At 38.8% G+C, this 21,184-nt stretch overlaps 1 protein-coding gene across 3 annotated transcripts in view; it reads right to left on the bottom strand.

Moving 5' to 3' along the window:
• The window catches only part of plcl1 (phospholipase C like 1), a 342,480-nt gene extending 325,437 nt beyond the window's left edge, over positions 1 to 17,043 (bottom strand). For all 3 annotated transcript variants that reach the window (XM_072261611.1, XM_072261609.1, XM_072261610.1), the window contains exons 1-2: positions 16,977 to 17,043; positions 14,718 to 15,455 (exon numbers count right to left, since the gene is read on the bottom strand). In XM_072261611.1, coding sequence (XP_072117712.1) covers positions 14,718 to 15,005 — 288 coding nt within the window. In that variant the 5' untranslated portion in view covers positions 15,006 to 15,455; positions 16,977 to 17,043. The remainder of the gene's footprint in view (positions 1 to 14,717; positions 15,456 to 16,976) is intronic.
• Positions 17,044 to 21,184: the final 4,141 nt, after the last annotated feature.

Below are 21,184 nucleotides of genomic sequence, written 5' to 3' on the forward strand. Positions count from 1 at the left end.
CCATGAGAACTTCAATCAGGTATTGCTGTTTATTCAATTGAAAATGAACTTCTTACACTCTACATCACTCCAAAAATTTTCAGGTGAGTATTTACCGGCATAAATTGCACTTATGTTTGGATACCAGATGCAAGTTTTCAAGAGCAAATTGAAGTAGAAACTTCTTTTTCTCCTCTTCTACCACTTATTTTAGAACTCTGTGTATATTTATCTGTTGGTGAGTGTGGAGTTAGCAGGGAGGAGAAGTTATTGCCTGGCTGTCAATAACTGTGGAGAAGTACAGTGAAGCAGGTAAAGATTGTAGCTAAAGGCAATACAGTACATGTCAGGCATTAGGGTGAATGCTTAATCATCTCATATCTGCTGAGATTGTGATACCTCTTCCTCGGCTATGTCATTCCTGAAAGTTAGCTCAACTATCTCTTTCATCTAGCCATGTTATTGTTGCCCCACTTAGACTCCAGGCCATCCACCTAACCCCATCACAAAGAGTTCCTCTCTTCATGTAGGCCTCATCAGCTAACACTACTAGGACTCACTTAGCAAAATGGGAAGGAACAGGAGGACTTGCCTCCTTTCTTCTCCTTTGGAGTTCAGGAGGTGTGTTGTCATTGAAGCAACTTGGGGCGGGATCAGCAGGTTTGATAGAATATATACAGTGTTGCTGTAGTATTTAGAACAATACACAGTTTAAGAATAAAGCTGGGGAAATTAAGATAATAATAAACCAATTTCAGTTCCAATTTACACAAGCATAAAACTCTTTGCCACAGTTTCATTTAAATTTTCACTGTCCTGTTAGCCAATGCTCTGCCAGACTCAACTGCTTTTTAGCACTATAACCCTGCTTTAGAATCTTTAAGGATCAGGAACTACAATAATCAGTTAAGTTGTAGATCTAATAATACATTTAAATCAGGAACTCAGCTAGGTTCAATAACGATGGACTTGTATTCATACTGTGCCTACTTCCTGCTTCCAAATTTCAAATATAACAGGCCAAAGTAAATGGAATACCATGCTGATAAGTGCCAACACAATAGGATTCTTGTTCAATAAATTATCGATTCTGAAGGCAGTCAATTCTCAGCACATTTGTGCAAGAGATTACAAATACATTACTTTGTGATCAAAAGAATTTCATCAGAATCATTTTTCAAATAACTATTGTGCTTACCAAGAAAAAGGACTTGAGAAATTAGATATAATTTTTCACTCGGATTATTTGATTAAGCCAAGGTTACCTTTAATACAATAAATGTTACTGCAATACTATTAGTTATTCAAGATAATACTTCCCTGTCCATACCACTGTTTATGAAAGATTAAAGTTTATTCATTATCAACACATAAAAGTGGAGGAAAACCCCGTTTAACACAGCAATGCAACATAATCTCTTCTATTAAAAATCTATTAAATTTCTTAGTTAATACTCAAGATTTTCCTTTTGTACCCTGCAGTTACCTTCATTACACAAACCTGACTTTAAAAATCATATGTACCAGAAAGAAAATAATCAGACATCCTTCCATCCTTGAATATGTAATAAGCTGTTTCCTTGAATTATTTTAATCACTGAGCTGTTAGATTGGTGAACAAATTAGAAGAAATTTGGAAAGTGAAGCTAACCTATGCACTGGCTGAGTGGCAGAAATTACAGGCACAAAAATTGCTTCTGAAGGAACCATGCTGTGATGTTATCTGAAGATGGCAGACACAGTGTACGTGATACCCAAGGGGTGTGGAAGAGTGTACAAAGTAAATTTATTATCAAAGTACATTCACAGTCAATACAAAGAAACACAATAAAATCAATGAAAGTCTGCACACAAGATGAACAAACAACTAATCTGCAAAAGAAGAACAAAATGTGCAAATACAAAAAGAACAAGAATATTAATAATAAATGAGTAATAAATAGAAAACATGAGATGAAGAGTCCTTGAAAGTGAGTCCATAGATTGTGTTCAGTTCAGTGTTGGAGTGAGTAAAGTTGAATGAAGTTATCTCCTCTGGTTAAGCACAGCCCAATGGTTGAAAGGCAAGAACTGTTCCTGAACCCGGGAGTATGAGTCTTGAGGCTCCAGATTTTTTTCTTTCTTTATCAATCTTTTTATTAATTTTTTAAAAGTACATATATGCAAACAAGAGGTAAATTATCTCAAATATCTATAGCAATAACAGTATAAAAGGTAAAAATAAACATTATCAAGATTATACAGTGTTAATCTAATAATATAATAAAAAATAAGACAATCAATTCTCCTCTTATCATTTCATAGAAAGAAAAAAGATAAAGAAACTTTTATTTTATATATAAAAATATATAAAATCCACTATTCTCTATAAACAAAAAAAGGTTAAAAAAAAAATGGGGGCGACTGGGCAGCCCATACTGAGAGTAAAAACAAGAAAGAGAAACTTTCTGATCAAATCCAAAGTTTCGAGAAAGTAACTGGAAGAGCAATAAATCAAATTATATGAAAATATTGAATAAAAGGTCGCCAGTTTTCTTCAAATTTAAAGGATGTATCAAATGTCCGACTTCTTATTTTCTCTAAACTTAGACAGGACATAATGGAGGAAAGCCAATAAAAAACAGTAGGTGGATTAGAATCATTTCATTTAAGCAAAATGGCTCTCCTAGCCAATAAAGTGTAAAAGCTATCATCCGTTGAGCAGGAACAGGAATATATCCTGCTTCCGGTGGAATGATTCCAAAAATTGCTGTAAATAAATAAATTCAGTTGTAGGTCCAAATTCAAGACGTTTGATAAAGTTTTGAAGACATCTTTCCAAAAATTATCTACCTTGATACAAGACCAAAACATACGAGTTAAAGTAGCCACCACAATATTACATCTGTCGCAAATAAGATTAATATTAGGAAAAATAAGGGCTAATTTATCCTTTGACATATGTGCCTTGAACCGTATCAAAGAATGACGGGCACAAATAGATGAAGTATTTCCCAAATGAAAAATTTTATCCCATTGATTATCTGAAAGTGACTCTTGAAATTCTAATTCCCACGCACCTTTAATTTTATTGTTAGATACCTTTCGCAAATTCAATAACCATTTATAAATTATAGTTATCAGTCCTTTTTGAAATGGTTTAATCTGAAAAAGGGTATCTATCATATTGGGTGGATAAGCAGAGGGAAAATTTGGATGTAAACTACATAAAAAACTCCTAATTTGTAAATATCTAAAAAAGTGTGCATTATGTAAGTCATATTTGTCCACCAACTCTTTCACTGAACAATCCTCCATAAACAGATCTAAAAAAGTTATTATTCCTTTGGTTTTCCAAAGTAAAAAAGTCTGATCAGAAATTGATGGTTTAAAAAATAATCAAGATGGATTTTACTAGAAAGAACAAAGTTATTAAACTCAAAAAATCTACAAAACTGAAACCAAATTCTTAATACATAACCTCTTAATACAGCACCTCTTCCTAGAGATGCTGCCTGGCCTGCTGCGTTCACCAGCAACTTTTATGTGTGTTGCTTGAATTTCCAGCATCTGCAGAATTCCTGTTGCTTGCGTCCAAATTCTTAATGTATGTTTAATAATGGGATTGAGGTCTCGACTACCAATCTTAGAAAGCAAAAAAGGAAGAGGAGCTCCCAGTAAAGAGGCCAAAGAATACCCCTTCACCGAGCTTTTCTCCAAATCCACCCATAGAGGACAGTCATGTATGTCTGAATAATGAATCCAAAACGAAATATATCCAATAGCAATTGCCCAGTAATACATTCTAAAATTTGGCAAAGCCATACCACCATGCCTTTTTAATTTCTGCAATAGAGGTTTACTCAATCTAGGATTTTTATTATTCCAAATACAAGATAAAATTTTAGAGTCTATTCTATCAAAAAACAGTTTAGGAACAAAGGAAGGGATTGCTTGAAATACATATAAGAACTTCGGTAGAACTATCATTTTAATAGCATTAATCTGACCAATTAATGATAATGTCATAGGAGACCATTTAGAAAGTATTTGTTGCATGTATTCAATTAATGGAAGGAAGTTATATTTATACAGATCCTTAAAACTTTTAGTAATTTTAATACCAAGATAAGTAAAGTTATTTTTATCAATGCTAAAAGGAATTTGATCATATTAATCCAAGTAGTTCTTAATAGGAAAAACTGACTTTTGTGTAAATTTAATTTATATCCAAAAAAACTACTAAATTCAGAAAATATAGATAACATAGAAGGGCTAGATTTCTTAGGATCTGAAATATAAACTAACAAGTCATCTGCATACAACAAAACGTTATGCACTTTACCTCCTCTCTTAATACCTTGAACATTGTTGGAGTCCCGAAGAGCAATAGCAAGAGGTTCTAAAGCCAGGTTAAATAACAGGGAATAAGAGAACAACCCTGCCGGATGCCTCCATATAGCCTAAAATAAGGAGATTTTTTATTGTTAGTTCTAAGTGCCGCCATAGGAGCTTGATAGATCAGCTTAATCCGGGAAATAAAACCTGGACCAAAATTAAATCTTTCTAAAACTTCAAATAAATAAGACCACTCTACCCTATCAGAGGCTTTCTCTGCATCAAGGGAAACAACATATTCGGATTCTTTAGATGGAGAGGAATGAATAATGTTCAATAATCTCTGAATATTAAAATATGAATATCTATTCTTAATAAATCCAGTTTGATCCTTAGAAATAACCTTAAGTAAAATATTCCCAAGCCTGTTAGCCAATATCTTAGAAAGAGTTTTAGAATCCACATTTAATAAGGAAATTGGTCTGTAAGAGGTACATTCAGATAAATCTTATTCTTTTTTGGGAATTAATGAAATTGATGCCTCATAAAAAGTTTTCGGAAGGGTCCCAGAGGATATAGAATCAGTGAAAAATTGCCATAACTGAGGTGTAAGTATTTCAGTAAAAGTCTTAAAAAATTCTACTGTAAACCCATCTGGTCCCGGAGCTTTACCTAATTGAAAAGAGGATATAGCCCTTGCTATTTCCTCTCGTTTAATAGGCGTGTCTAATGTATTCATATCTTGAATAGAAATTTTGGGTATATTCAATCTTTGCAAGAATCTATTCATAACAGTAGTATTGTCTGGAAAATCAGATTTATAAAGGTTAGAGTAAAAATCCAGAAATGCCTTATTAATTTCCTGACAGTCTGATGTTTCAGTTCTATCAGTCCTTAGTATTTTCAAAATCTGCCTTCTAGCCATAGTTGCTTTAAGTTGACCAGCCAACAGTAGTTGACCAGCCGACAGTCATATTTTTTAATACAGATTTGAAGAAAGACAAAGCATGTGAAAATCTAGTTAACATAACAGAGGCTCAAAGGTAAGAGGTAAATCCTTGTAAGCCTGAAGCCTTGAAAGGGTTTACCCTCTTGAAGAATATTCTCATGTCGGCTTCCAAGACAGAGACCACAAGGTCACCGGACCCTGTGATCATCTGTCAGGAGGGCCCTAAAGCTCTCTGCTTCTTTCTAGATAACAGACCCAAACTGTTCCCCTCCAACACCACTCTTTTCCATCTGGCAGAACTGGTTTTCACACTCAATAATTTCTCCTTCAGCTTCTCCCACCTCCTCCAAACCAAAAGTGCAACCATGGGCACTCACATGGGTCTCAGCTATGCCTGCATTTTTGTTGGCTACATAGAATAGTCTATGTTCAAAGCCAAGACCAGTATCACTCACCAATTTTTTTTACGTTACATTGATGACTGCATCAGAGCCACTTCCTGCATCCATGCCAAGTTCATTGACTTCATCAACTTTGCCTCCAACTTCCACCATGCCCTCAAATTTACCTGGTCTATTTCTGATACCTTCCTCCTCTTTCTAAATCTGTCCGTCTCTACCTTCGGAGACAGTTTATCTACTGATATATTTTATAAACCCGCTGATTCCCACAGCTACCTGGACTATACCTCTACCCACCCTGTCACTTGTAAAAATGCCATCCCCTTCCCTCAATTCCTCCATCTCCACCACATTTACTCTCAGGATGAGGCTTTTCGTTCCAGAACTAATGAGATGTCCTCCTTCTTCAAAAAAAGGGGCTGTCCTTCATCCACCATCAATGCTGCCCTCACCCACATCTCTTCCATTTCACGCATGTCTGCCCTCATCCTATCCTCCCACCAGGGATAAGGGTCCTCTTGTCCACATCTACCTCCCCAGTAGTCTCTGTATCCAGCACATAATTCTCTGCAACTTCTACCACCTCCAATGGGATCCCACCACCAAGCCCATCTTTCCCTCCCCTCCACTTTTCACAGGAATTGCTCCCTACGCGACTCCCTTGTCCATTCAACCATCCCCACTAATCTTCCCCCGGTACTTATCCTTACAAGCAGAACAAGTGCCATACCTGCCCCTACACTTCCTCCCTCACTACCATTCAGGGCATCAAACAGTCCTTGCAGGTGAGGCAGCACTTCACCTGTGAGTCTGTTGGGGGTTATCACCTGAATCCGATGCTCCTGGTGTGACCTACTGTACATCGACAGGATCTGATGTAGATGGAGAGATTGCTTTGCTGAATACCTATACTCCATCCCCCAGAAAAAGCAGGATCGCCCAGTGGCCATGTACTTCAATTCTATTTCCCATTCTGACATGTCAGACCGTAACTTCTTCTACTGCCGTGATGAGACCACACCCAGGTTGGAAGAGCAACACCTTATACTCCATCTGTGTAGCCTCCAATGTGATAGCATGAACATCAATTTCTTGAATTTCCGGTAATTGCTACCCACTTCTCTTCATCATTCTCGTTTCACTCTTTCACCTTATCTCCTTACCTGCCCATCACTTTCCTCTGATGCTCCTCCCCCTTCCCTTTCCCTCCCATGGTCTTCTACCATCTCCTATCAGATTCCCCCTTCCACAGCCCTTTATCTCTTTCACCGATCAGCTTCCCAGCTCTTTATTTTATCTCTCCCCCTCTCACGGTTTCACCTACCATCTTGTACTTCTTCCTCCCCTTCCCCCACCTTCTTTCTCTAATTTCTCATCTTTTCCCCCCAGTCCAGATGAAGGACCTTGGCCCAAAATATCGACTGTTTACTCCTTTCCATAGACGCTGAGTTCCTCCAGCATTTTGTGTGTTGTCTGCCATTTATGCTGTTAGGTTTCACCTTATAGGAAGTAAAGGCATACAAACTCTGCCATAGCAGTCGTGCATCCAATTGTGTCTCTAAATTCACTTGGAATTAATTTTTCACTATCACGGTGGCCTTCTTGTAGGATTCTGGATCATTGGTTTTGAGCACCACAGATGTAGCCTTCGGCAGGCTATGAATCTCCTGATTAATCTAGGGCTTTTAGTTTGGTATGTTCAGCATTCATTCATATGTCTTGATGAAATTGATGATGACTGAAACATATTCAGATCTGAAGATGAATCACTAATATGGTCCAGTCCACTGATTCAAGGCAGTCCTACTAGTGCTTCTCCATTTCTCTTGACCACATCTTCACAGTCTTCACCACTGTGATCCTGCATATGCCGGGAGTAGAAGTGAAGCCAGGCAGTCAGACTCGCCCAAGTGCAGGTATGGGATGGCACAGTAAACATTCTTGTTGGTGGTGTAACAATGATCAAATGAGTTGGTTGCTCTGGTTCCACAGGTGACGTGGTAGTATGTCGGAGACTTCTTTGAGATAATCTGGTTGAAGTCCACTGTAATGATCAGGATGGCATCAAAGTGCACTGTCTTATGATTGTTGATCATGGTGTTCAAATTGCCAGTGCCAGCTTGACGTTTGCATTGGTGGAATGCAATGTTAAAATGTGAGTTATGACCGAAGGGAAAAAAAAATGGCTGGAGTTATTTAGCACTTCAGTGCAAGGGTGTTTATTAGGTGCATCAAAATTTAAGCTTACAAAAATTAGAGAAAAAAGCAGAGAAAAACTGACAATATTTACAAAAACACATCTACCAGAAAACACAATAATACCTCCATATTCTTGTCCAGTGTGAACTCCTGGTAGCTTCCATCTCTCTCTCTCTCCATACCCCTCCCCCTCTCTCTCCCCCCTACTGAGAGCGACGAACCCCCATTTATTAGAAACCAGGGCATACCATCTTTAATTACTCAAAGATAACTTAAGACTACACATGAATTAGAATATGATGCACCCCACATTATAGTTACAATCATATTACAAAATAAACAGATATTTCTACTATAACTACAGTATACAGATGCAATATACACATCCCCATTACTAAAGAAATGGAATATTCTGCCGTATACGGCAGAAAAGGCATCATAAAGCAAATCCGAGGGCATCAGCTCAGTTTAGAACCATTTATGAGAACATACCGGGGAAGACATTGAAGTGTGTACACTCAGTGCAACAGCAGAACAACAAGGGTGTGTGTGTCTGTGTGTGTGTGTGTGTGTGTGTGTGTGTGTGTGTGTGTGTGTGTGTATGTGTGTGTGACACACAAGGATAAAGGCAGAAAACGCCCTGGGCAGATAGAATAGATGACACTTCACTTCCACATGTTCCAGGTTTCGGGGATCAGAACTAAGACAGGAGCACCACATGCTGCTATCTTTCCTCCAGTAGGAAACTTGCTGGAAAGAAGTACAATATTGCATCAAGAAAGACTGAGCAGAGAGTAAAAACAATGATGCAGCTTTGCTTGACCCTGACCTGTACCGGGATTGGCTCTGTGGTGGATGTATTAAAATCATGCCTTGTTTATCATCATGCACTAAGTCTAGAATGGAGATGTATTGTATTTCTAAGGTCAACCAAATTTGAAAAGAATGCCTCCACTCCTTCTGGTTGACAAAAATTGGAAGGTTTTATAAAGTTTAATATAGCTATGTATAGTGATAAGATGTAGTCTTTTGACTATTTTTTAAGTTAACATGCAGCATTGATCACTTTTATATGTTGTACACTTTAATGGATGAAATCCTCCCAATTACTTGGGGAGTAGCTCTTCAGCAACTGGGAGAAGGCGACTGAGGCGGACTATTGTGATTACTTTCCCTTTGTGGCACACCCCTCCATCATTAACACAATTAGATTTGTCCTTTCTTGCATATGGCCATTGTTGCAACATCTCTACAGCAGGGGTACCCAACCTTTTGTGCACTACGGACCGGTTTATTATTGACAATATTCTTGTGGACTGGCCAACGGGGGGGGGGGGGGGGGCGTGAGGGGGAGGGAGGGGAGGGTTGCCAACAGAGAAGAGTAGCAGCCAAATACATTGTGTTTACCCCGAGAAAGACTACCATGACCATGAAGCCTTGCACGGGCACCTGTGTGCACGTGCCGATTTTTTTCTATAAATCGTTTTGGCGATTCTGTTCCGGGGGGGGGGGGGGGGGTTAATCACGACCAGAATATAGGTGATAAGTGGCTAATACACTCAATTTCCTTTCTAAAAGGGTTTATCTAACGAATTTAATATTAAACGCACAGCCCATATTTTCCTCACATGAATATAGTGATAAGTCAATTATCAGGGGAGGACAGGGGAGCTTGAAGTAGGTGTTGAATGAACTTCCAGTAGAAGTGGTAGAGGCAGGTTCGATATTATCATTTAAAGAAAAATTGGATAGGTATATGGACAGGAAAGGAATGGAGGGTTATGGGCAGAGTGCAGGTCGGTGGGACTAGGTGAGAGTAGCATTCGGCACGGACTAGAAGGGCAGAGATGGCCTGTTTCCATGCTGTAATTGTTATATGGTTATATAAGTCACTTATAAGTCAATAGCATCATAACTTTTTAAGTAACATTTGGATATTAAACACACAGCACATATTTTCCCCGTATGAACATATAAAATCATTGCAACACACCAACATCGCTGAATCAGTGGGAGCCCTGGGCTTGTTTCCCAGCAACAAAACGGTCCCATCGAGGGGTGATGGGAGACAGCGATACTCGAAGGGGGTTCCTTATGTCCAGTCTATTCCGCAATTTAGTTTTCATTGCATTCATTGCAGAGATATGATGTTGGAAATGGAAGCAATGTTTTCAGTGTTTTCGTGGCTATCCCAGGATATTTAGCCTTGACTTTGATCCAGAATGCTGGCAGAGATGTTATGTCAAACATACTTTTCAGCCCGCCGTCATTTGCAAGCTCGAGGAGTTGATCTCCTTCCTGCACTGACATGGATGACGCGTGGGTAACGACCTCGCGTGCGTTCAAGCTCAACAGTGTGTGACAGGGAATGAGGAAAGGTGCAGCTGACTCATATCGCCAAATCATATCGTTTCCTCGCGGACTGGTAGCACATGCTTTGCAGCCCGGTGGTTGGGGACCGCTGCTCTACAGTAATTTGGGATAATCTTATTTCCCTAGTTTGAGAGCTGTGACTATAATATTTTGCCAGAAGTTCAGCAAGTTTTAGAACTGCAGTGGGAACACTATTGGCTTCAGGATCCCTGTTTTTTTCAATGATCTCTTCAGATTCTTCTCTGTGTATCGGCTATATACTTAAAGCATTTTGTCAGGAGCAGGACTTCAGGAATCAGTTTCTTTTCCCCCTCCTAAAAAGAATCTGAGATCTACATCACTCAACTCTGTCATCATATCACTGATAACACACCTTTAGTCACCTAAAAAATATGCTGTTGAATTCTATCTCCATCACTTCTAGTCTCAACATACTTTTAAAATGTTCCTTAAAATCTGTCTCTATGATTAAGCTTTTACACACCTGTTCTAACATCTTCTGTCTCCTTTGCAATATTAAAAGGTAGGAGGTTCATAAAATAAGATAACAAACACTTCAGCTCATTGAGTCCCCATGCTGGCTATCAAAGTGCCCACCTTTACTTAACCAATTTCCAGCACTATACCATGGTGTTTCAAGCATTCATCTAAATATTTTTAAATATTATTACACTACCTGCCTCTATCCCACCCACAGGCAATGCAGATTTATAGATTTTAAACAGTTTGAGTTTTAAAAAATCATTAAGTGGCTTCTAAATCCCCTACCCTTATTTTAAACCTATGCCTTGTTGAAAAAGACACGTCTACCAAAGGGAAAGCTTTCAACCTACCCATCTTATCAATGCCCCTTATAACTTTATATATCTCAATCAGGTATTCCCTGCAGCTTTCCTTCTTTCAATGAATTCAAACCCAACTTTTCCTGACCTTGATCACATCTGAAATGTTCTATCCCTAACAACATCCTGATAAATCTCCTCTGAAGCCTCTTCAGTGCAATCGCTTGTTTCTTTACTGTGGTAAAGAAAACCGCACAGAACTCCAAGTGTGGTCCAACAAATAATTAACAACCACCTTACCTTTATATCCTCTGTCTTGGTTAAAACAGGCAGGTGTCCCATATCTCTTTTTAGCCACCTTATCTGCCTTCTGGGATCCTGGGGACATGTGCATCACAGTCCCTCTGTTTCTTAGTACTTCTTAGGATTCTCCTGTTCACTGTGTAATATCCTTAATTTATCTGTCCTCCCAAAATGCATTACCTCACATTTTCCAAGATCAGACTCTACAGTAGTGATTAGTGATATATGAGATAGGCAACATCTCCTCCATGATCTCCATCAGCACAGGTGCACCACAAGGCTGTAGCTTAGCCCCCTGTTCTACTCACTTTATACCTACGACCGTGTCCCTAAGCACAGCTCCAAAGCCACATTCAAATTAGATGATGGCACCACTGTCATAGGCCGAATTAAAGGTGGTGATGAATCAGCATATAGGAGGGAAATTGAAAATTTGGTTGAGTGGTGTCATAACAACCTCTCACTCAATGCCAGCAAGACCAAGAAACTGATTATAAACTTCAGGAGAGGAAAACCAGAAGTTCATAAGCCAGTCATCATCAGAGGATCAGAGACGGCGAGTTAGCAACATTGTGGGCCAAAGGTTCTGTACTGTGCTGTACTATTCTATGTAATGTTCCATCTATCTATTAAATTCCTGGGTGTTACTATTTCAGAGTACCTGTCCTGGACCCAGCACGCAAATACAATTGTGAAGAAAGCACAGCGGCACCTCGACTTCCTTAGGGGTTTGCAGAGATTCGACATGACTTCTAAAACTTAGATAAACTTCTATAGATGTGTAGTGGAGAGTATATTGACTGGCTACATCACAACCTGGTATGGAAATAACAATGCTTTTGAACGGAAAATCCTACAAAAGTCATGGATTTGGCCCAGCATATCATGGGTAAAGCCCTCCCAACCATTGAGCACGTCTACATGAAATGTCTTTGTAGGAAAGCGGCATACATCATCAGGGATCCCCACCACCCAGGTCATGCTCTCTTCTTGCTGCTGCCAACAGCTAGAAGGTACAAAAGCCTCAGGACTCACACCACCAGGTTCAAGAATAGCTACTACCTCTCAACCATCAGGCTCTTGAATAAAAGGAGATAACTTCACTTGCCCCATCAGTGAAGTGTTCCCACAACCAATGATCTCACTTTCAAAGACTCTTTAACTGATAATCTCATATTCTCGTTATTTCATTATCTCATATTCTTGGAGGAGGAGAAGATAGCGGCGCGATGCGGCGCGCAGCAGCCACTCCAGTGAGTGATATCTGTCATCTGTCAAGTAGGGTGCCATGCACAATCCTGATTAGATGGAGACAGACGTGAGAGCACGGAGGAACATCTGGAGAAACTTCTGAAATGCCTTCTTCACTGCCTCTGCTACTGTGTGATCCAGAATCTCCAGAGGACAAAGCCCCAAGTCCTTGGCTTTGCTTGTTGCTCGGCGGCCGGGGTGGGATCGAAGCACTCGGCAGAGATGGTGCTCTGTGCTCAGTGTTGGAGGGCTGGTCGGAGGCTCGAAGTTTTCGGACGGACTCAGAGTCAGCTGTGGTTGGGTGCTTCTAAAGCATCGGCAGTTGTTGGAGCCTGGAGGTTTATGGCAGGGAGAGCTTCTCCCTTTTGCCGCCTGCTATCGGGACTATCAGGAGTCGATCGGAACTTTGAGACTTTTTTTTACCGTGCCCATGGTCTGCTCTTTATCAAATTATGGTATTGCTTTGCACTGCTGTAACTATATGTTATAATTATGTGGTCTTGTCAGTGTTAGTCTTTGGTTTGTCCTGTTTATTTTGTGATATCATTCTGGAGGAACATTGTATCATTTCTTAATGCATGCATTTCTAAATGACAATAAATGAGGACTGAGTGTCCTCATAATCCAATCATAATCTAACCTAATCTATTGCCATTTAATTTGTATTTGCATTTCCACAGTTTATTGTCTTCTGCATTCTAATTGCCCTTTCATTGATCTTGTTATAGTTACTGTTCTATAGATTTGCTGAGTATGCCCAGAAGAAAATGAATCTCATGGTTGCATATAGTGACATATATGTACATTGATAATAAAATTTACTTTGAAAATTTACAATCACGTCAGCACCAGGACACTGTTACAGTGGCTTATCACAGCTGTCTACAGGTCCAAGCTTTCAATAATGGTGGGGGGGGGGGTGGATGCAGAGTACTTTGCATCACCCTATAATGTGGTCTCACTAGTGCTTTGTACAGTTGCAATTAGCCTTCTGCACATTTATATTCCAACAACAGAAACAGGGCCTAAGATTCTATTTGCCTGCTAGCTTTCTATGTTTTTCTGTCTACTAGGATCCCAAAATTCCTTTGTATAGTAGATTTCTGAGGTTATTATCCATTTAAATTGCATTGTTTGTTCTTTCTTCCAATTATATTCCAATCACCACTCATTTAATCAATCTCTCTCTAACACTAACCTGAAAGATCTTTTAAAGTTGTGTTAGCACATTATTACAAAGCTAATCTAGTAATTTTAACATTATATCCCAGAAAAGGAAGACCAAAACCAGTTTCAAGTAGTAGAGAATCACACAACCAAGACACTTACTATTAGAGGCATTTCAAACATAAAAGTAAATTTTAAATACTGTTGGTACACAAACACAAATCAATTAAATATATTTTAATATACCAAAATAATAAGACAAAGACACCCAAGTTATGAAATATAAATAAGAAAATGTTAGCATCATAGCAATTCTGTCGATCAAAGTGAAGTCTTTGAATTAAGAGTGGAAATCCAAGAACTTCAGAATCACTTGTATGGTGTCTAGTTAACCTTTTCACTTTTATAACTGCCATGAACAGACAAACTGGGTACCCAGGGAAAAAAAACATACTCCTGGTAATCAGGAGGTAACTCGGACTTAAATTGCTATATTGAATAGTTGCATTTGTGCAGAGACACTAGATTATCCCTACATATTTGCTATATTAAAAGGGAAACTTCCCCAGTAACATTGCAAATATGCAGGGATAATCTAGTGTCATTTCACTAATTCATTAAGTCATCAAAAAGGTTCAATGTTTCAAACCTGTGACATGGCATCTGGGCAAAGCACTTTAAAGAACTGTTGACGATAAAATTGCAGTTATTCACTTTTCTCAGTCAATGGGAAAGCAATTATTTCCAGCAGTACCAGAGGAGTTACTTGCCCCACTGCTCAGGTACAATCGGTAGGTGCTTTCAACAAAATATTTCATTGATCTGAAACTGCTTCGAAGTGCATCAGGGAAAATGTATTTGTATACAATATCGTTTGCATCTTCAGCTTCGGTTATCAAAGGACATCGAGTTAATTTTCAAGTACGGTATATTAATTGTTGACAGGGGTGCAAATGTCTTTATAGGGAGAGAGATCTTAGTATGGTCATGACATACCTTAATGATGCTACTCCTACGAGGTGTAGTTTTGGCAGCCTCGATAAGGGAAGCTTCGACATCTGTTGCTGCTGCTTTGAAAGACGGTGATCCCCCAGGACTGAAACGATCTCCAGCCGCTGAAAGTGCCCTTCTCCTCCTGCTATCCTTCCCGCTTGTCACTACACCAACATTTTCCAAGACGCCTTCTTCAACAGTGCCCCAACCTTTGTGGGAATTTCCAACTGCTTCGGGATCCCCGAGTACCTCGGGTATAATAAGTCCACTCTCCTTCCGACTTTCCGCCATTTTGTCCGTAAATTATCAGAAATAGAGATAATACTTGCAGGTAGTTTTTATACTCTCAACCAAGTCCTCCAGCAGTAATGTTGATAGACGAGACTTCCATACCTCCAGCTGTCAAAACACAACTGAAATACAACACTCTTCGCAACTTACTACTTTAAAAGGAGTCTGTGTCCATGAGCTGGTGTGATGCCAAATTAAATCTGCAAATAATTTATAGATGCATAGTTTTAATTGCAGTTGTTAAATAGATGAAGTTTGCTGATTGGCCGCTCTGCTGCTGAGAGCTGACAGTACTCCACCCGCTTCTGTTCTTCCTTTTCGTTTCCCGTGTTAGCGTGAAGGCGAGCTTAAAAAATCCATCTCCTCGTTGTGATTGACGTCACCTCCCACCAGTCAGCATCCCCAAGCTCCGTCTCATAACCAATTAACCTCCGGAGTCGGCAAGAGTTCCTAGGAGTTGCGAAGGAGGAGGCTTATTACTCATGAAAAAATATTGATTATACAGACCTTCTAACTGAAATTCAAAAGTTGGCAGTATTTTAATGTCTGCTTTATTTTGTTTACATTTTGTGAAGATCCATTTATTCAACCATATATAGTGTGGACAATGCTCTTTAATCAACAGTTTTGATTTAAAGGGCACTTGGTGAGACTAACTGCTTTCTAAGTTCACTTTTTTTCAACAAACTATCTCTGTTTACTTTATGGGATAAGAGTGATTTGTGCACAGTTTATATCATGTTTTGCTGAGAGAAAACGTCGAACCTTTTAATTATTAAGCCATTTAAAAAGTTACTCTTTAATTTTCCACGAACTATATGATTCACTCAAACATTGTTGTAGCTTCATCTGTCGTGTGCATTTTTTTGTTGCAAGATGCGTCAAAATAACTTTAAATCTGTTCGATTTTTTGGTCATATTAAATTACTGTTACACTGAACATGAGATGTTGACAAAACCACTATCGCCCTCTAGCTCTGACACAGATGTTCAGAAATGTCAAAACATTTCGCTGTTTGGGAAACTCGTTCTATTGTTCAAATAAATCTTCAAAATAATTTACGGTTTACGATGTCAAATTATGATTTACAATTTCAACATCGAAATCTCAGTCCTAAACAATTGTAAAATATCTCGAAATTCAAAATTATAGGAGTGTGTGTTGAGTAACGTTGAAGTCTCTGAATATTCTCCAAAAGTGAAAATAATCTAAGAAATTGTATAGGTGGTAGTTAACCATATAATTAAACAGATTATGCAAACCACAATAAAAGTTTTTTTCAATGCGAAAATGTAACATTTGTGATTATATACTAATGGATTGTTAGTTGCAAATAGTACTTTGTGTTTCTCCAAACTGATTACTATTTTTCGAATCCAGTTATACTGAGTCTGCGTCATTCGTTTGGAATTCGAGCTTGTTCCGGTTCTGACTGGCAACCCGAAAAAGTAGACTTAAGAAGTTCAGTAGTGAAGTTGCACAACTAAAACCTACAGCATTAAAATGTTACCTTAAATGGACAGGTTGTCACGCTCTTGCGATTTAGCCACGATATTAAACCATTGCGTCCTTAATATAAAGCTTCATTGACGCGTAACTGAAGCGTAGTTTTATGGTACGGACATGTTTTAATAACTTGTTTTTCAATGCAATCTTCAGAAATTTAAGACCAGCTTTATAAACATCTTTTGTAGTACATTCACATATTGATATGGTGTAAAGTGGTTTACCCAACACAGTTCAAAGCATGAATAGGATATTAAAGGAAAGTGACAATTTTGTGTTGATGCAAAGCTGCGCTGTTTTCGTGACACAGCACAATTTAACTAGACTTCGATGCTTTTACCTTCGGCTTTACAATACTTGGGTTACTCAGACATTATTACCACTAGCACTACAGTCTAAAGCTTTTCCAACGAAAACTCATGAAATTGATCAAATAAAGGTCAGAAAACCAGGGTGCTACATACACATCCTTACAGCTGCGTTAAAAAGGTATTTGCACGTTTCCTCAGAAGAGCTTCAGAGATCCGTGTTTTGCCGAGATGTGCACCTAAAAGGATCCATTCCCATGGCGCCGATTACACAATTTGCATTGCTTGCCGTGAAGGTGAAAGAATGCGCAAAATGAAAGGAACAAAATGATCATCAGTTTGAGTGGTAAACCTCACACCCATTCACACTCCGCAATCCAATGCCCTGATGGAGCCCATACCATTCGTGCCAACAGGTCACAGGCGATGTGGTATGATCTTGGGCGGAGACAAGGTAGCACCTTCTTATTCTGGCTTTTGGACCTTCCTTTCTAATCCTGATGAGGGATCTCTCGCCTGAAACATCATCTGCTTATTCCCTTCCGTGGTCGCTGCCTGACTTGCTGAGTTCCTACAGCATTTTAGGCATGTCAATATGGCTTGTAGACAGCATTGTACAATTTTCCAGATGCATGTTTTTACCCACCGATTATAACTAGAACAATCTAATCTGGATGTTCATTGATCCAATGTCTTGGCTTGCTGATGTAAAAAGAACTATATGATTGTGTCTTCTAAATAAGGTTAGAAAGACATAGATAATATTGTCTGGACTGTGGGATGCTGAAGGAACCCTGATAAATGTTGCAAATGGTTGGTCTTTTTGCCCAGAATAGAAATACCAGATGGTAGAAGACATTGCTTTAAGTTTAAAGGTGAAAAGTTTAAATAAGTCGTGTGGAGTAGGAAGGTGTATGTTCTTTACACAGGTAGTGGTAGGTGCCTGGACACACTGCCAGAAGTGGTGGTTTAAGAAGACATAATAGTGGCATTTAAAAAGCATTTTAACAGACATGTGAACGTGCCAAGAAAGGAGAGATATAGATCATGTACAAGCAGATCTAGTTTAATTTGGCATCATGGTCAGCACAGACATTGTGGTTCAAAGGTTGTATTCCTGTGCTCTTCTATGTAAATGATGATAAAAAAAATTGTGTATTCCTTCATGCATTATATACCTACAACTGTTAGTTATTTTTGAATACCAAAAGATGGCTTCATAATTTATGTATTAGAGTATATGTAGAGTTTCCCAAACATTCATATCTAGTTGTTCAAAATTAAACTATATTAACATTCCTGAGCTGGTTGACAGATTTAAAACAGGCTGGATACACAGACTGCAGATTCTGTTCCATGAAATGTCTATGAACTGATTAGTGTTTATTAATCAATGAATTACTATTACTTAAATTTTAAAACTTTCTGGTTACTTCTTTCACGGATAAGTGATTCATCAGTTCTTAATACTTCCCTATGATTGACATCATAAAAAAATCATCTCCCCTTTCCCCCCACTGTGCAATCAAAGTGTTATTTGGGAAATAAAATGTTAAGACTGCTAGACTTTCCATTTTTGACAGTTTGACAGTGACCCCTGCTGGAAAATGTATGTAAGTAATTCAAACAACAGGAATTCTGCAGATGCTGGAAATTCAAGCAACACACATCAAAGTTGCTGGTGAACGCAGCAGGCCAGGCAGCATCTCTAAGAAGCGGTGCAGTCGACGTTTCAGGCCGAGACCCTTCGTCAGGACTAACTGAAGGAAGTAATTCAGTCAGGATTTTATTGAGTTCGGTTGTGATACCTATGTCTTCTTTCCATTGATTCAATAGTTAAATGGGAAATTTTAACAAAGGATAGGCATTAGGATAAGTGTTACAAACACTTCTTAAAATCAATTCTTTCCTAAGTCATTAGGTCACCAAATTACAGGAAGGATATAAATAAGGTTGAAAGAGTGCAGAGAAGGCTTACAAGGATGTTGCCGGGACTTGAGAAACTCAGTTACAGAGAAAGGTTGAATAGGTTAGGACCTTATTCCCTGGAGCGTAGAAGAATGAGGGAAGATTTGATAGAGGTATATAAAATTATGATGGGTATAGATAGAGTGAATGCAAGCAGGCTTTTTCCACTGAGGCAAGGGGAGAAAAAAAACAGAGGACATGGGTTAAGGGTGAGGGGGGAAAAGTTTAAAGGGAACATTAGGGGGGGCTTCTTCACACAGAGAGTGGTGGGAGTATGGAATGAGCTGCCAGACAAGGTGGTAAATGCAGGTTCTTTTTTAAAATTTAAGAATAAATTGGACAGATACATGGATGGGAGGTGTATGGAGGGATATGGTCCGTGTGCAGGTCAGTGGGACTAGGCAGAAAATGGTTCGGCACAACCAAGAAGGGCCAAAAGGCCTGTTTCTGTGCTGTAGTTTCTATGGTTCTATGGTTCTATTACTTTCAGAAAAAGAAAAATGAAGAATATGATCAGTTACAAAATAATATTAACACTCACAACACGCTGGAGGAACTCAGCAGGTCGGGCAGCATCCGTGGGAACGATCAGTCAACATTTCGGGCCGGAACCCTTTGTCAGGATAATAGAAGCATTGAATGTTTCCAAGTAGAGCTATTCATTTGATTTGTGTTGCTGATAGGTGTAATTAAATATATTTTAATAAAAAAAGTATATGGACAATACATCTAATGATTTTTAAATTTTTGAATTCTACTATGTAGTCAGTTTCATGGAATCATAGAGTCATAGAGTTACACTCATGGAAACAGGCCCTTCAGTCCACTTGACCAAACAGACCAAATTGCCTACCTAAGCTTGTCCCATTTGCTATGTTTGGCCCTTACTTTTAAACCTTTCCTATCCATATACCCATCCAAATATCTTTTACATATTGTAATTGTACCCACATCTCCCACTTTCTATGGTAGCCCATTCCAAACTCAGCGTGAAAAGGTGACAGCAGGTCCCTTTCAATCTTTATGCTCTCACCTTAAATCCATGCTCTCTAGATTTAGATTCACTTACCATGGAAAAAGACTGTGACCATTCACTATGCCCCACACAATACTAGATAACTTTAAAACATTACCAACCAGTTTAAAAAGCTCCAGTGTAAAAAAACCCTAACCTATCCAATCTCCCTTTATCAAGCCCTCCAGTCCTAGTAACTTCCTTAATGAATCTTTCCTGCAGCCTTTCCCACTTAACAACATTCTAACTAGAGCTAGGCAACCAGAACTCGCCAACATCTCACCAATAGTCTCACCAGCATCTGATATAATTGTAACATAAAGTCCCAACTCTTCCACCAAATGCCCTGATGGATGAAGACAAGCATGACAATTGCATTCTTCACCACCATGCCTCCCTGTGTCACCGCAATAAGGGAACAATGTACTGGTAACTCTGTTCTCTCTTTCTACAACACTTTACAGGACACTGTCATTTATGTTTAAGTAGCCACCTTGGTTTAACTTAGCAAAATGCAACACTTTGCATTTATCTGAGTAAAATTCTGTCTGTCACCATTAGCCCACTTTATGATCTGGATTACACACGATGTAGATCCTCTTCTAATCTTAGATAGATTTCTTTATTATCCACTCTTCCACCAATTTTATAATCATCATAGAATTATTAACCATGCTATCTCTTCTCATCCAAATTACTAATATAGATGATGAACAGCAGAGGATACAGCACTGATCTCTGTGGCACACCACTGGTCAGAGGACTCCAGTATGAAAAACAATGCTACTAAAGTTCGAAGTTTAAAGTAAATTTATTATCAAAGTACAGATATATTACCATATATAACATAGAAAATCTACAGCACAATACAGGCCCTTTGGCCTACAATGCTGTGCTGAACATGTACTTACGTTAGAAATTACCTAGGGCAGCGATCCCCAACCACAAAGCATGTGCTACCGGGCCGCGAGGAAACAATATGAGTCAGCTGCACCTCTCCTCATTCCCTGTCACGCTCTGTTGAACTTGAACATAGGGTTGCCAACAGTCCCGTTTTTGCCAGGACATCCCGTATATTGGGCTAAATTGGTTTGTCCCGTATTTCCCCCACTAAGGTAGAATGATCCTATGAAACCTTTCGTGCCGAAATGGCATGAAGCGAAGAAGCAATTACCATTAATTTATATGGGAAAAGTGTTTGAGCGTTCGCAGACCCAAAAAATAACCTAACAAATCATACTAAATAACACATAAAGCTGAAAATAAATAACAGTAACATACAGTAAAAGCAGGAATGATATGATAAATACACAGCCTTTATAAAGTAGAAATAATATATGTTCAGTATAGTTGAGAAGATGAAGGCAAAACCAATTTGTGG

Source organism: Mobula birostris, chromosome 6 (assembly GCF_030028105.1).
Source record: "Mobula birostris isolate sMobBir1 chromosome 6, sMobBir1.hap1, whole genome shotgun sequence".
Lineage (NCBI taxonomy): Eukaryota > Metazoa > Chordata > Chondrichthyes > Myliobatiformes > Myliobatidae > Mobula > Mobula birostris.